The sequence below is a fragment of the Wolffia australiana genome, chromosome 2, assembly GCF_029677425.1.
Source record: "Wolffia australiana isolate 7733 chromosome 2, ASM2967742v1".
Taxonomy (NCBI): Eukaryota; Viridiplantae; Streptophyta; class Magnoliopsida; order Alismatales; family Araceae; genus Wolffia; species Wolffia australiana.
Genome location: NC_135836.1, coordinates 8,147,011 through 8,164,208, shown reverse-complemented (window position 1 = coordinate 8,164,208; position 17,198 = coordinate 8,147,011). Strand labels below are relative to the sequence as shown.

The window sequence follows — 17,198 nt, the reverse complement described above, 5'->3', positions numbered from 1 at the left end:
TGCCATGAATGCAACTCCGAGGATTTTACATATGTTTAGGTTTAGTGTTTGCAAGAGTTAGTAGTATTTTCCTGACCTATTTTAAACCGTTAGATTTTGTACCAAGAGTAGGGTTTGACTGTCCCGATCCAGTCTGGATTTTTAGCAAAGACCTAAACCTTACCCAAACTTCGATACTGTCCTAGTCCGTTCTTGTTCTGTCCCGGTCTGGCCTCTGTCTGGTCAGGTTGAATAGTTAATGCCAAAGTCAAAAATATAAATTTTATGTTTATAATTATGTTAAATATCCTCTACATCAAGAGGGTGCCCTTGGATGATCAGATATATGGCGGCTATGCTGAGCTCAGTAGAAACCTCTCCAGCGAGTTGGATTTTATATTGTTAGAATTTTTTTAAAAATTAAATAGATATTTAATAATCTACTTCAGGTTGATCTGGTCAACCCGGTCCTCGATCCTAAATGTCAAACCCTAATCAATAGTTTATTTTTCTAAATTGACTAGGAAGAAAATATAATACAGCTCGATTAATGTTCTCTTCATGGCCTCGGGGCTCGTCCGTTCCCGCCTTTTCCCTGGCCGTGCGCTCGTCGCGGAAAAGGAACGCTGAAATCTAGCATTGTGAAATCATCGAAACTATCAAATTTGGTATGTATTCTTTTAATTGTAACAATTGTTTTGTGATCTATGGAGCTTCGGTGTTTGAATTTTGTGTCGACAATTTTTTTCCTATCAGAGCCGTGTCTTCTGCTCTTCTCTTCGCCACCGTTTCATGAATTTATCAATTCCTGCACTTCCAGGAGCTGGTGAAGATATCTTCAAATCTTTTCCTTTCTGTCATTGCACGATTTGCGACTGGCTTTATTTCTTGCTGTTTCGCCGATTCGATGTGGCGGATGGAGGATCGGAAGAATCTATGTGATTTGATTGCGACGAACAACTGAATGGTTGCCAAAAGTTTTTTGCACTTCGGCTACACTCAAAAGTTTTGCATGAGAAGATTTTAGGGCCGTTCTTTGTAGTTTCAGTGCTTAAAGTTTTCAAATTTACTTTGCCTATTGAAAGCGAACTAATAAAATGTCGATTTTGATTTCCTTAGCTCTACAAATTTGTTGTGGTTTTAACAAACCATCAGGGAAGGTTTCCATCCCAGCGTCATGGAGGATTATGCGAGGGGATCTGTGACACCTTTGTCTTCCATTTATCCCGCCGAGGAAGCTCACAAGGCAGCTAAACGAGTGCAAAACGCCATCGTTGATCGTCAGAAAGAACTTCAGCGCCTTTCTCAATTTTCCTCTGAAAACAAGAACCTCATCAACCTCGCGCAATCGCTTCCGGATGAACTCTCCCACGAAATTATGGTTACCCCTCTTCAATGGCAGCCAGTTTCTTGTAAAATTTTATTTGATGGTGTGAAATTTTCTTGTTGCTTTCATGGGTAGGTGCCGTTTGGGAAGGCGGCATTTTTTCCAGGCCGTTTGATACACACCAACGAGTTTGTGGTAATTTCTTCTTCATTGCAATGGCTTCAGCAGGAAACTTGTTTCTAAATAAGAACTCATTCTGGGCCATGGTTCAAGGTTTTTTTAGGGGAAGGTTATTATGTTGAACGAAGTGCAAAACAAACGGTCGAGATTCTTCAGCGACGTGGGAAAACGCTGGATTCTCAAATTGCTTCTCTGAAGGCGACGCTGGCGGACCTTGATGCAGAGGCAAAGTTTTTCAGTTCTACTGCTGTTGAGGCTGAGGTAGCTTGTTTCTGCTCTTTCTTTTTTGTTCAATTTAAGTGGCTACAAACTGTGGGAATTGTCCTCAAAATGATGTAAATTTCTGGCATTTTTCTTTATGACATTTAAAAATTTCCTCATATAATAGGTAGAGAAATGACATAAAAAATTAAATTAAGAAAATATAGTTGTCTGATTTGAACTGTGGGCCATCAACAAGTTTAGATCCATGGAATATTTTTTCCATAAATATCCATTTAGCGATTGTATTTCCCACTTAGTAATTTGCGATTGAGTTATCAATGCGATTTACTTTGTAAGATAGCTGTATATTTTTAGCTCCTGGTTGCCTTTTATTTTCCGCTGTAATTTAATCCAGAATGCGTGCGTATCGATAAATTTGTTAGAATATGACACATTAATAATCTACTTCTGGTCCGTTTTGTTAGAATAGGACATCTATAAAACTAATCAAAGAAGGCCCTATCTGGTCCGTTTTGTTGATCGTTATGTGTGTGACGGTATTTTTCTTCCATTTAATTCAGGAAGGCCTGGTAGAAATAAGGGAAGACTATGTTGAGGAGATCCGGGCTGAAAGAAAACCTGAATCAGGCATGTGTGACCCGTTTTATTCGTCAATTTCAATAAAATCGAGTAAACAGCCATTCTCCTTTAGACTACGACTTATCGGAGCTTTATTTTTGGGATTAAGGCAATAAAACCACCAGTCTTCTTCAGACTGTTGAGTTATTTGAACATTGGTTTTCGGTTAAAATCAAGCAAACCACCAGTCTCCTTCAGTGTTTAAGATTTATGAGCATTGTTTTTCGTGAAAAGCAAGCAAATCTCCATCACCTTTGAAGTATGAGTTATATGAGCGTTATTTTTAGGTTGAAGACAATCAAACCACCTGATCCTTTATATCATTAGTTCGATGAGCATTATTTTTCTGTTAAAAGAAAGCAAAGGACGACTCTCCTTCAGAATCTGAATTATATAAGCGTTATTTTTCGGTTTATGGCAACCAGACCACCATCTCCTCCAGACTTTGAGTTAAAACGATTGAAAACTTTATTCTTTAAGGAACTCCCATTTCTATTGATCCAGTCCACATGTTGGCTCCAGCGTTTAAATAATTTACTGAAGTGGCTTTAACTCTTCATTGGTTCTTTTTGACAGGTAAGTCTCAGATACCTGATGAGGAATTTTCCCGAATTATGTCCATACTTGATGAACTCGAGGAGGAAGAAAAGGCAGCGGAAGATAGTTCTACCCATGAGAGCACCGGCAAAGATCAATCGTTTTCATTTCCAGATGCATTTGATGATCTCAGTGTCAGAGACTCAACGGTAGTAACTTAAATTCTCTAGAAAAATTAATTTCTATTCAATCAATTCTCAAAATTTTCTGATAAATGATGATTGGGAAAGGAAGCACCTCTCTTGGGACAAGCGACTGAGAATCTTCCTTCCTACGAACTGGCATCTACTGGAAAAGGAGGTGATAACCACGAATCTATTCAACTTGGTATGAAAGCTTTATCAACAGACGAGCAGACATTACCGAAGGCTACTCGGGTATAAATAAAAACTTCTGAAATGGTTTTTGTTTATTTTTATCCAAACCATTTTTTATTTTTATTTTTTCAATGAAGTCTGGCTCATTGATATATGATCTTTGCTGTTCTTGACGACCCGTCTCATGCAGGGTTTCACGGGCTCCGTTATAGAGCGCCGCCATGCCCCGTTGCCCAGCGCCTCATCGGAGGTATGTTTCTGCTTTGTTTTCAAATGTCATCTGAGTAATTGTCATAGATTATGTGAATGATAATGGGCTGCTCACCAGGCCCCTTCGACCAACTCTACGAAGCCTATTTCTCGATTCAAGATGCGGAGGGCGCAAAGTTGATGTGGATAGATGGATATATTCATTTGAAGTAAGTTTCACCCTCAAAAAAGTTATGCTTACCATTTATTTGCCCAAAATGCGAGTTTCCTTTAAGTAGCAATCGTGTAGATAATGGACCTTTGAATATGATACGATGCTCGATCTAGGCTCGTATCGGAAGGAGGGTAGAGGACGAGGAGAGACAGAAGTTCCCGGGGTAGAGAAGAGAAACGGGAATGGTCGGGGGAAGGCCGAGCAGAGGGGGGGTAGGGATCGGCCGGGGACGAGCCGCCTGGAGATGCGGTGAGGGTGGAGACGATAGCGGGACGGGGTTCGTTGAGGGAGAGAGTGAGGGAAACCCGGGGAGGGAGGTAGGAGAGGAGAGGGGAGACAAGAACTTCTTTCTTCTATCTTCTTCGCTGCCCTCCTAAAGGGAGGGCATCCCTATTTAAAGGGAAATACATAACATGGAATGACTTATATGCCCCTTATGGGCTAAATGACAAAACTACCCCTAGATAGGTTTAGGATCCTCTCAAGGATCCTATCAGAATATTGATTTTTGAATTAGAAGTAGGGGTTAGTCTCAAAGGCAATTCTTCCCGAATCTTTCATTTTTATGGTAAGAATTTGAATACAAAAAAACTATTGAATTGAGAGAGCTTAACCTAGAACCTGGTATAAAAATAATTTTTAGGTAGATAATATCTCGATGGGATGGTCTATTTATCATTATGAAATTGTTTACCTGTAGTGTGGCGTTGATTTCAGTTTTAAGATATCTGCCAGTTCCTAAGATATCTGCAAATGGCTGGAGAATGAGACATAATTTGGAATTAGGATCTCAATTCTTTCTCATTTTTATTGACCTACACGATCTACCATCTACGAACTCTACCTCGCCACTTAAATGTAAAATTTAATGAAATATTGCAAAAATATGAACCACTTAGTTACTCTGGGGCATTTTATTTTTGCAAAATTTCCTTTGCCAGTTTCTTTTATGTAATCTTGAAGTTATATCTCACCGAAGTAGCTGTGAGGCTTTGATCTTTTAATCTTTTTCTTGTCTTTTGTTGAGTGAACTGAAGTAATTACTGCACCGCTAACATAATGCATACAATTGGACTCAAATCATGATCTCTTGGTTCCTAAGGATGTAATCTTCTAGTTAGGCGTGTAATAAATTTTGATTAGGCGTGTAATCTTATCTTGGTTCCTAAGGGAATGTTGATTAGGCGTGTAATAAATTTCCTCCAAATTGTCTTTTAATAGGAATTTCTTCGCAAAGTCTACCCTACTTCACCTTGACAAGAGTTGAAAAATTCATTAGAATGTTGAATATCTATGAGTTGTATCTAACTAGTTTTTTATGTATTATATTTCTCTTTTGCAGTAGAAGGATATGGAAATGGAGAATGTACCAAGCTTTCCATGGAGGTTCGTGGTATAAGTGCATAATACTTATGCATGTTATCAGCGGTGAATTAGATAGTTTAATTTTTTCCCAAAAACTTATGAATGTGTTTTATAGTTTCTATTTAACTATATCCGATTCTATTTAAAGATTTAAAGTAATATATAAAGGTGCAAGTATTCTCAGGGAAAAATGTTTTCTTAGGGATTATATTCTTAGGGATATTTTATGACATCTACAGAACATTCCATAATGTTTTCTTAGGGATTGAAATTCCCAGGCCTTCCATTTTCTCACTTTATTCTATCTAATATATGGCCACCTAGAGTTATTCAATTGATTTCGTGCAAACTACACGACTCAAAAATCAAGCGATTTTAGTTTGAAATATTGATTAACTTGTGCGACGCGGTCTCTTTTTACGAATTATTTTAAACAACATTTAAACTCTGCACTCCAATTTTTATTTATTTGAACTTTTATCTAGATCCCAACTCTTGGTATCCCACTGTCGAAGATGAGATTTGTTCTTGAGACCATCGGTCTTTCAGTTCTACAAGAGTTATTTCTTACAATTTACTAACTGTTCTACTTGCGTTGAATCATTAAGTTTTGACCCACCAAATGAATGTTCATTTTCAAAATCTTAATTAATCTATAATTCACGATTTATGAATAATTGGTACTGAAGGCAAAATGTTACTTTCCGTAATAGTAGAAATAACTTCACGAAAATGTGAAGAGGTTATGAGAATACACTTCATCCGAAAAGAATTTCTGGAAAATAACTATCAATTTAAATGCACTAAATTAATTATTTGTCAAGGTTAGAGCATATCCAAACATTTTAAATTCCTTTTCAAATGGTATCCTATAATAAATTGTTGAGATTTTTTAATTTACTAGTAACTCACAAGGACAGTTAGGAAGTAATCAATATAATTATTTTTGAAGGAATCAAGTTGCCATCAAACCTAAACTTTTGAGCATTTTTTAGAAGAATAAACTTCTTATAGTTTTTAATAATCGGGGATTGAAGATACATATATATTAGCTTTTAATCTCAAATTTTTAGAGCAAAAATAGGGCTCTAATAAGAGTTTGATTCTTAGAAATACAGGGGGAAAATTAGTCTATTTAAGTTTTCGTTTTTGGATGGAATTGTATAGACAACATTTATGATTCCTCAAATATGGAAAAAGAAAATTGAAAACATTAAAATGTATGGATAAAAGTAAGATTTGCATAGTTGCAGTCAGAATCAAGGCTTTCATCTTGGACTCATTCATATGAATTTAAAATACATATTTTTAGGATACTAACAGAATATAACCGAACCCTCTATTAAAAATGTTCAGGGTATATTCAAATTTATATAAAAAGGTATCAGGCACCTGGGAGAGCCATGAATGATAAATATCTAATTAATTTCAAATCTATGGCTAATCTTGAAAAAACTACGTTTAATCATCACTTACATGGGAAATCTGATTTAGACTATTATTTAATAAAAATACAATTATTTTTTTACATTTCTTAATTGATTTTAGTATGCTTACACATAACTTTATTTACTCCAAAACATTAGATAATTTCAAATGATGGCATCATCTTGATATTATACTTTTCTGGAAAACATACAAAGTGTACATGAATGATGATCCACATAGATATTTTATAAACGGAGAAGCTTATATCAGGATAATTGAAGATGGTGATGACAGAACTCTCTTCTCCTTCATGCACCATCATCGAGGGTCAGCTCTTGGCATCCGAGGCATACTTAGTGACTTGAAGAGGTATGACTTTCATTTGGATTTCCTCTCTTTCTGTAAATTGTGAGCGGGGTCTGTATGTAAATTGTGATATTTATGCTTAATCCATGCCTTCAGAATCCATTCAACGCCTAAAAATTACAAATACAAAATTTTATGGTGGCGTCTAAGGTATGACTAGATCGGTCTACAGGCATTACACTCAGGTTGGTTGTATTAACGCTGTGTTTCTTGCCAATAATAATCTATTTTAATACATAATTACATTAAAATTTTATAAATTTAATTACAAGAAAAATTTTCATATTTTACAATAAAATCAATAAATTCTATATATATTTATACATTTAAATTAAAATAAAGACACAATTTACATTAAAACCCCAAACATATACATTAGGAATCTTATCAAAACAACATGGTGAAAATTTCATATTGAATACAGAGAAAATTATGTAAATATAGAATTGGATGGAAAATACTTCATGAGTAACAACATGAAATTTGATGTGTTTAATTAAATTCATTTAAAGTCATTGAATGGATGCTACATATTTAAAAATATTTAAGGGAAGTAGTTCTAATTGATTCTGTTTCACTTATAGAATGTAAATTTAACAGATCAAGAGCTGTATCCAAGAACCAATATTAAGTTAGTTTCGAAGTACTAGTTCTTGAATTTTATTAATCATTTGAACATTATATGTTCTATATTTACCTTTATTGGTCCATCTAATTTTACTTCAATTATACTATATTAAATTCAGGAAAAATAGATTTCTACACTGAATCCCTTGTGGTAATATTTGGTTGAACGTTAAAACATATTCCCATCCTCTAGTAGATCCTGTCAACAGACTAAAACACTTTATCTATGTAAATAAGATAAATCACAGGTGAGATATTAATAATTTGATTAGATCTTGACTTCATATAAGAGTAACCTTCAAGCCATCACTTTAGTGCTATTTTTATTGGGTTATGATATTTCTTTATAATTCTTTATCATTATGTATAAATTCTTTCCAAAAATTTTATTTCATATTTTCTGCATTAAGTAGTATATACAAACCATATAATTCTTAATCCCTAACAAACATGTGGCGATCCAATTTTGTCATAAGGTAGACTGAGTCTTCTTATGAATAATTTATATTATGATCGGTCCTTTGAGTTATTTATTGGCATCCTAGTCATAAGAGTATATAGTAACCCATTTAAGGCGATTAATCTGGACATAATTTATTAATTAAATCCTAGGCCATACAAAGGATTAGTTTAAAGTAATTGGCATTAAATGCGAAAAAATCTAGTTTTACTTCAAATAATTGAGAGCTTGGATTAAATACCAAGAGTAATTTAAATGTATAAGATATAATTCATACAAATTTTCCTGATTTAAAGGAAAACAATCATGACGAGATAAAAGGAAAATATTTAAAAACACATTATTGGGAAAATAAATAATAATGACCTAGATCATAGTAACTAAACATCACTTGTGAGGAAAAAACTTGAATTATTGCATGAGAGAGACTATTCAATTTACAGTATCCTAACTTCAGAAAATAAAATAATACATATTTATTCCTAAAAAAAACCTGTTAAATATATTTATTTTTAATGACGATCAAGGTCATGCCACTGATCTATAATGCATATTTTGAGTTTTACTTGAATATTAAATTTAATGTTTCTGTACACAAGTTCTAAATGGGCTATTCAAACATTTGTTAATATATTTTACATCTTTCAATCCATGCCCAACCATAGTATGCTAAAAATATCTCATGACATCATCTGGTGAAGAAATAACTTGGGTATCAAATGCAGTACGCTAGGATGTATTAATTTCGTGCTTATGAACATAAACTCTTATGCCAGATAAAAAAATCATTATGCAATTCCACATCTCCTACCTTTTTAGTTTAAAAATATATCTAAAAGGAATATGCAATAAATGTCTGGTACTATCATTGAAATAAATTTATAAATGTCTCAATTTTCCCCCTTTGATTATCATTAGCCTAGACAAACCAGGAGAGCATTCCATGGTTAACAGCACATAAATAGATACTAAGATTGAGTTAAAACCTTGATTACTTTACACAATTTTTTTTATTAATAGTGTGCAGAATTTTGGTTGGATTCTTGGTTCCATTTAAATGCTAAAGGAAAATTAATATTTATTTTTCATGTATATTGTCGACATTGTAAGAAAGTTGATGAATCACACATATCCCGCGACACCTACTCTTAGATACATTATGAGAACCACAGAGTCAGGAATATTTATCCCCACAGTTTCAGAGTTTACCATAATCAATTGATAGGATGCTAAAGAAAGAGCTTGACAGAGAGAGATAAAAGGGAAAAAAACGAACAACTAGGAGAAATTCAGCCAAGTAGATAGATAAATGTACACATTTGCACAACCAAAGACAGCATAAGAGATGTATTTTTGGACAGATAAATAGTCGGATGGAAAGATAGGTAAAATATATATTTTTGATATAGACATAGGGAAAACCAGTTTTATTGACAAATTCTGAGTAATGGGCCATGGTTCAACTAACAACTAGGAACAATTCTGGAGAAATTCAGCCAAATAGCTAAATAAATGTACTCATTTGTACAGACAAAGACAGAATAAGAGATGTATTTTTGGACAGATAAATAGTCAGATGGATAGATAGGTAAAATACATAATCTTTTATGTATATAGAAAGAAAACCCACTTTTATAGACAAATTCTGAGTAATGGGCGATGGTTCAACAATTACATAGAATTCACATTGGCGATTTCCCACCCAGAGGAGACAGTAAGCGCATCTTTTCAAAGGGCACGGCCGAACAGGCATCTCGAAGAAGATCCGAATGGAGGCTGCAAAGCTACTCAAGGAGAGGAAGTTCTGGCTCGCATCCTTCCTCGTTGTCTGGGCCGCTTCTCTGCAAGGCCACATGATGTGGATGCGCAAGCAGGATGCCTTCAAGGAGAAATTCGGCAATTCCCCCAACCAAGAGGATGAATCAGCCCAAGAACGATGACTTCCACTCAAACCAAAAAAATCCCACTTTTCTCTTTTGTTTTGTTTCTGGGTTTCAGCCCAAGAACAATGAATCGCATTCCAACCAAAAAAATCCCATTTTTATCTTTTGTTTTGTTTCTGGGTTTTAGCCCAAGAACAATGAATTGCACTCCAACCAAAGAAATCCCACTTTTATCTTTTGTTTTGTTTCTGGGTTTTATCCCAAGAACAATGAATCGCATTCCGACCAAAAAAAATATTCCACTTTTCTCTTTTGTTTTGTTTCTGGGTTTTAGCCCAAGAACAATGAATTGCACTCCAACCAAAAAAATCCCACTTTTCTCTTTTGTTTTGTTTCTGGGTTTCAGTCCAAGAACAATGAATTGCACTCCAACCAAAAAAATCCCACTTTTCTCTTTTGTTTTGTTTCTGGGTTTCAGTCCAAGAACAATGAATTGCACTCCAACCAAAGAAATCCCACTTTTATCTTTTGTTTTGTTTCTGGGTTTTATCCCAAGAACAATGAATCGCATTCCGACCAAAAAAAATATTCCACTTTTCTCTTTTGTTTTGTTTCTGGGTTTTAGCCCAAGAACAATGAATTGCACTCCAACCAAAAAAATCCCACTTTTCTCTTTTGTTTTGTTTCTGGGTTTCAGTCCAAGAACAATGAATTGCACTCCAACCAAAAAAATCCCATTTTTATCTTTTGTTTTGTTTCTGGGTTTCAGCCCAGGAACAATGACTTCCACTCCAACCAAAAAATCCCACTTTTGTCTTCTGTTTTGTTTCTGGGTACAATTTCTTGTCATCCGTCGTCAGTATAACGATGTTAAACGCCTCAAAATGTTTGATGAAATGTCTCCCATTGCAACATTAAAAGGAGTATCTTGTTGCCCCTTATTCTCTTATTCTCAATTCTCTCCTTTATCTCTCTATAACGGCGAATTCAAAAGAAAATAGAGAATACGAGAAAGTACAGAAGAAAGCGTCTTAAAAGCCCAATTCACATCTTGAGGTAGAGTCTTCGTCTTTCTGGAAATCGTTTGAAGCAAGGAAGACCTTTGATTTCCACTAATTTATGGGCTGAAAGAAAGAAATTTGATTGATGGCTGTTCAAAAGAACTTTGGTTTCCACTAATTCATGGCCCTTATTCTCAATTCTTTCCTTTGTCTCACTGTAATGGCGACTTCAAAAGAAAATAGAGAATAAGAGAGAGAGAGAATAGAGAAGAAAGCAAGTGTCTAAAGAGCCCATCTCACATCTTGCGGTAGAGTCTTCATCTTTCTGTAAATCGTTTGAAGCAAGGAAGAGCAGAATAACTGGGGAAAACAGGCTGTAAGAAAGAACTTTGATTGATCTGGGTTTATGAAGGTTTGGGATTTACAACCAACACGTTAAAAAACCTGGAAAATTTCAAATGAAGAATACATAATCAATCTGCAGCTTCTAATTCCAGCCTCTCAGTACTCTTTAGCTTACAGCGTTTTTACATGAATATATAATTAGTTTTTCTGCAAGAACAAGGGCATGATTAATTTATTTTGCCGTGTTCAAAATCAATTGTCGTCGTCTACTTGGATTAGAGGATAAAAATTATTTGCTGACTTTTATGAAGTTCAAAGTTTTCTAGATGGATAATGTCCCTGTCTATGCCGGTTAAATGTTTCAACCGAGAAGGTGAACCTCCATTCTCGTTGCTGTAGGGAACAGCAGCGGTCCCCTTTGTAACTTTTGTAAACTAAATAACAAAGTGAATGTATTTTTTGTCTAGTTGTGCATCGCTGTTGATGAATTATCGAGTTGCAAACATCTAGATTTTGAGTCAATCAAATTGTGCCACATTTCTATGACAAAGATATGTTAATAACATTTGCCGGAGGAAATGTTAGATTAAATATAGACATAACTAATATTGGTGCATGAGAGCCACAATGATTTTGGTAATGGCATTAACAATGTATGTGATTGAATAAAAATCAGGGTCGGTTTTGGATCTTAGTATGCCGTTGAATTATATGATTGAATTCACAATCTTTGAGTCTGAAGGAAAGTGCATGAATCATAATAGAAAATATCAAGGGAAAATGTCATGTCTTTAAGTAGGCCTCACATAATAAACTCAAAACGAGAAGTATGGAACTAAAAAGGAATGTCTGTTTCACACAACAGATAAATGTGAAGATGTTTCAAAAGAGTTGATATCTATAATAGCTGTGACAAGTAGTGTATCATATTCTTACAACACCTGTGAGGAGTCTTCTAAAAAACTATGTCATGAAAAAATAAATAGAAGTATTATAGGACCCGGGTGTCATCAAATAAGCATAAACTTAAATAGAGAGAGTGGAAAATTATAATTAAGAGCAATCTACTAAAATATCCATCTGTCACCTTTTTTCATACAAGCATAAATTTCCTAAGATCAACCAGATTGAGAGACTAAAAAGGGTTATATTGTGTTTGTATTTTTAAAAAAGTACATCACCAAGACATTAGATGACAATGAAACCCCACATCTAAATGTCATCGAATAAATTAAAAGCATAGGAAAATTATAATCTGAAACAGAATATCGAAATAAATATTCTTCTGATAGAGATCCACAACATGATTAAATAAATTCTATTATTCGTCCAAATCAAGTTACGTATAAAATTAATCAAGTATAAAAACTTATTGGCTTACTATCAGGGATTAAAATCCTTTCAAGACTAATTTGGACTATATTTGTTTTAATTATTATAGAGTATATTGGATCACACAATGAATACAAATTTATCACACAAGAGTATTCAAATTCATATTCGCAGTAAAATATATCAAAACTTGAGTTATGCTACATATTGTAGTGGACACTCTTTATCCTCAAACATAGTTGAATAATAATTTCACCCTATTTTAGCATTTAATCTACATCGTGAATGGTAATATTTATTTTACACTTGTTTTTTAAATTATAATTTTTTGTGATAAAAGGCTCAAATCGCCCATATTCTGTTAAAATTCTTATCATTTTACATATATATCACATACACATAGAAAAATCCTTTTCAACTATGATTGAGGATAAAGAGTGTCTACTACAATATGTAGAATAAATCAAGTTTTGATCCCAAAATAATAACATATGATCCCAAAATCCCCTAGCACCTTCTCAAGCTTTCACACCCGTGCTTCAGCTCGTAGATCCTCCTTATTGAAGAATGTCAGAGAGAAAGAGAGAGACAGCCGAAAACGCAAGAGTGAGAAAGACAGCCAAGATCGCAAGTGAGAGAGAGAGACAGCTGAAATCACAAGAGCAAGAGAGAGCCAAGATCACAAGCAAGAGAGAGACAGCTAAGCTCGCAAGTTGCCCTTTCTAAAACCTTATTTCTTTCCATTTCATGTCTATTCCTTTATTTTGAAGATTCTCACTATTTTTACTAAAATGCCCGTGCAACGCTTAATGTAACAGTTACTTCTTGTTGAGGGTAAAATAGAAATAAATAAATAAAATTGAGATTAAGTAATATGATGTTTTCCAAAATACAATTTTCATTTACTTTTGCATCTGAAATAAAACAGAATATTTTTCATGTATACCTTTGTCCTTCAACTTATTTTTTTTAGGTAATTGCTAAGAAAACTATTCAGATGATTTTGACCTAAACCTTAATCTTGACTTCTGACCATGTATTAAATTCATCAAAATTCCCAAATCAAGATTGATTCTTATACATCGATCTTCAATCTTCCCCTTTTGATGAATTTCAAAATGTTAACATATTATATATATATATATATATATAATATCTGGGTCATTTCTCCCCCTTTTTGAAATAATCAAAAGAGAACAATTAGGCTCCCTCTTAATCTATGCCCCTTTTCAGGTGAGGATTACTCGAACAAAATTAAACAAGAAAACGAACGTATTTGGTATGTATGAGACATTTTGGCTGAGGTCACCGAAAAACAAATCATTAGGAAACAAAAATAACGAAATTAAATGCACGACAACACGAGAACTTGTAACACTCAGTAATCGAATCAACTGAAAAACAAATTAAAAACAAATCATATGGTGAATGGTTGCATGGGATTCCTCATTGTCTCAATATTGTTGGGATCAATTTCATGAAGTAAGGTCATCATTGGTTGATGTTGTATCTATGACTGATCTTATAAAAATACGGATGCAGATGGATATTATTCATAATTCTTTTGTGCGAGTCATGCCCAATGCTTGTCGAAGAGAGCTAAACCTTTCTTCACTGAGTTGTTTCGTGAATATATCAGAAAGTTGTGGCTCAGTTTGAATAAATCTAAGACTAACATCACCTTTGGTGATATGGTCCCTGATAAAATGGTGCTTAACATCAATATGTTTTGTCCTTGAGTGCATACTCAGGTTCTTTGCCAGATTTATGGCACTTGTATTGTCACAAAGAATATGTATGTTTGTTAACGTGACACCATAATCCTCTCAATGTTGTTTCACCCATAGTGTTTAAGCTCAACACAACCCACTAGCTATGTATTCGGCCTCTGCCTTGGATAAGGCTATATAATTTTGCTTTTTAGATACCAATGAGATTAAACATCCGCCAAAAATGCACATGTTCCAATAGTACTTTTCCTTTCAACTTTGCATCATGCGAAGTCTGAATTGCAGTAATTGACTAGAGTCAATTTTTGATTTTTTTTGGATACCATATCCCAAGGTCAGTCGTGCCCTTTAGATACCTTAGAATGCGTTTGACTGTCCACATGTGGGATTCACGGTGATCACTTTGAAATCTTGCACATATGCATACACTTAACAATATGTCTGGTCGGCTAGCTGTAAGGTATAAAAGTGATCCAATAATTCCATGGTATAGACGTTGATCGACTTTAGGCCCCAGTTGGTCGATATATAATTTAGTACATGGAATAATGGGAGTCTCTCTGGGTTGAAAATCTGCAATATTGAACTTCTTCAGAAGTTCTGTGGTGTATTTTTCTTGACACATAAATAGGCCATCCTGCTTTTGGATGATTTGAAGTCCTAAGAAATAGCTAAGCTTTCCCATTGGACTCATTTCACATTCACTTTTCATAATATATGAAAATTCTTCACACAACATGGGATTTGTTGGTCCAAATATGATATCGTCGACATATATTTGAAAGACAATTAATTATTCATTTACTCTCTTTATGAATAGAGTGGTGTCTATACTCCCTCGTTTACATCCGTTTGAATTTAGATAAGTACTTAATTTTTCATAATAAGCTCTAGGAGCTTGTTTAAGACCATATAATGCCTTGTTTAACTTGTAAACCCATTCTGGTTTTTCAGGATTCTCAAATCCTGGTGGTTGTTTTACGTACACTTCTTCCTTTATTTATCCATTTAAAAATGCACTTTTCACATCCAATTGAAAAAGTTTGAAGTTATTTGCACTTGTGAATGCTAGGAGAATTCGGATTGCATCTAACCTTGCAACAAGTGAGTAGATTTCTTCATAGTCAATTCTTTCTATTTGCACACATCCTTGTGCCACTAACGTAGCTTTGTTCCTATTATTTCTCCCTTATCATTTAGCTTGTTTATAAATATCCATTTGGTTCCTATAATAATCTTATCACTAGGGGGATGCACTAAATTCCATACATCATTGCGTTTGAATTGTGCAGGTTCCTCATGCATTGCATTGATCCAATCTGGATCTTGTAGTGCTTCATCCACTTTCTTGGGCTCTATTTGTGATGCAAATGCGGTATCTGCCATTTCTTTGTATGTAGATCTAGTCCTCACTTTATCACTTGGTTCACCTTCCTTTGGATGATGCTTGGTGAACTTAAATTCACTTAATCTCCTTCTCAACTCTTGAATTTCTTCATTGTCATCACCATTATCTAGAGTTTCATCAATCACTTGATTCTCACCATTTTCTGGATTTTCATCACCTTGACTATTGCCAAAATAATCTAGATCTATAATCAGTTCTTTATCCGCATTCTCATATCCTGATTCTTTCATGTCATCCAAGCCATCAAATTCCACAAATTTTACATGTATAGATTCTTCAATCTTTAATGCCTTTTAAGTGTAGACTTGATAGGCTCTAGATGTTTCAGATTTGAAAGGTCTATTTTCAAATCTTAGAAAGAGGGCACGTGGGTCTAGGCTGGAAATCAACAAATCCTAGCCCTCCAATCCATTGGAATTAAATCCAATGGCTGGGAGAGTAAGGACAATCCTATTTATTCTCTTCTCCCCTCTCGTTGGATTTATGCTCACAACTTGTTGTTGGAGGCCTAGTAAATAATATTTCTTTGATCCCTTCTTGTTCTAAAGGAGTGTGGGAGAGAGAGTTCAAGGGCGATTAAGATTCTTGGAGAAAGAGCACTACTTGGCCCTTGGGGAAAGTGTCAACAAGATTTGTGTGATCTCCTGAATGTCTTATTCAAATTTGATCTCTATTTTATAAATCCAGAGGATAACCTACACTTAAATCTTTCTAACGCATCAAATTTACTAAAAAGTCTTCTTGTAGCAAAAGTTGCAGCGATTTCCTTCCACTAGTTTCTAGTGTAATTTCACCACTAGAAGTACAGGTTAAAATTCTATTTGTCTATACATTTTAGATATTGCCTTAGAATTTTTTTTCAAAATCATAATAAATTATTATAACTTATAATAAACAATATAAATAACTATTTTATTTATTTAGAATAGTTTTGACTAGTTTTCTAGATTTACTTGATTTGCTCTTTACAAAATAGTTAAAAATCCAAAAATATATAAAATCACCAAAAAGGTTATTTTAATATATATTTGAATTACAACTTACTCTCTCATTACCTGCTCATTGTGGATTCAACCCTTACCCTATTCTATGTAAGAAAAAAATTATAAATATTCTTGCATAAATCAGAGCTTTAAAACGACTTATTTAACCCCAATTCTGGTTTATCAAGGATCAATTTAACCCAGTTGATTGGTTTATTTGCCAGCCCCTGGGGCGCATGGGTACACGACGTCCCCTAACGGATACAAAGGAGTATAACAACTCTCTCATGAAACCTTTACAGTCATCAATTAATGTGTATGTATAATCCTTCATATGTGTGAGATTATCAAATGACTTAGGGTATGGCTAATTTTAAAACCCTAATTGATCATTCTGGTTATTATGATGTATGATGAAACTATACAACAAATTCATTGATATTTATTCTACCCTTTCCTGGGATTTAACTGCACATTCTTACTTGAGTAATCTTGATGTAACACGATCGGGTTCTCGGATCAAACGGCTCGTGTTACGCCAAAGGGAGGGCTAGTGTGTTCATATCATATGGTGGAAACGAGTAATGATGATGTCATGTTAAT

At 34.3% G+C, this 17,198-nt stretch overlaps 2 protein-coding genes across 8 annotated transcripts; both read left to right on the top strand.

Moving 5' to 3' along the window:
• Positions 1–508: 508 nt before the first annotated feature.
• On the top strand, positions 509–5,312 carry LOC144716703 (Prefoldin chaperone subunit family protein). Of its 7 annotated transcripts, XM_078591913.1 has the most exons (11): positions 572–647; positions 736–805; positions 1,135–1,360; positions 1,442–1,501; positions 1,580–1,747; positions 2,272–2,338; positions 2,906–3,075; positions 3,157–3,303; positions 3,434–3,493; positions 3,572–3,662; positions 5,010–5,312. In XM_078591913.1, the coding sequence occupies exons 3-10, from the start codon at positions 1,157–1,159 to the stop codon at positions 3,632–3,634; spliced, it is 939 nt and encodes a 312-aa protein (XP_078448039.1). In that variant the 5' UTR covers positions 572–647; positions 736–805; positions 1,135–1,156; the 3' UTR covers positions 3,635–3,662; positions 5,010–5,312. The 7 variants fall into 7 exon arrangements, 6 of the variants coding, with proteins under 6 accessions (XP_078448037.1, XP_078448042.1, XP_078448041.1 ...); XM_078591911.1 differs by lacking the exon at positions 736–805 and having other exon boundaries at positions 509–647; XM_078591914.1 differs by lacking the exon at positions 736–805 and having other exon boundaries at positions 546–647; positions 1,140–1,360.
• Positions 5,313–9,571: 4,259 nt separating this feature from the next.
• LOC144715100 (hexose transporter) lies at positions 9,572–10,039 on the top strand. Its single transcript, XM_078589991.1, has one exon. The coding sequence runs from the start codon at positions 9,683–9,685 to the stop codon at positions 9,851–9,853; it is 171 nt and encodes a 56-aa protein (XP_078446117.1). The 5' UTR covers positions 9,572–9,682; the 3' UTR covers positions 9,854–10,039.
• Positions 10,040–17,198: the final 7,159 nt, after the last annotated feature.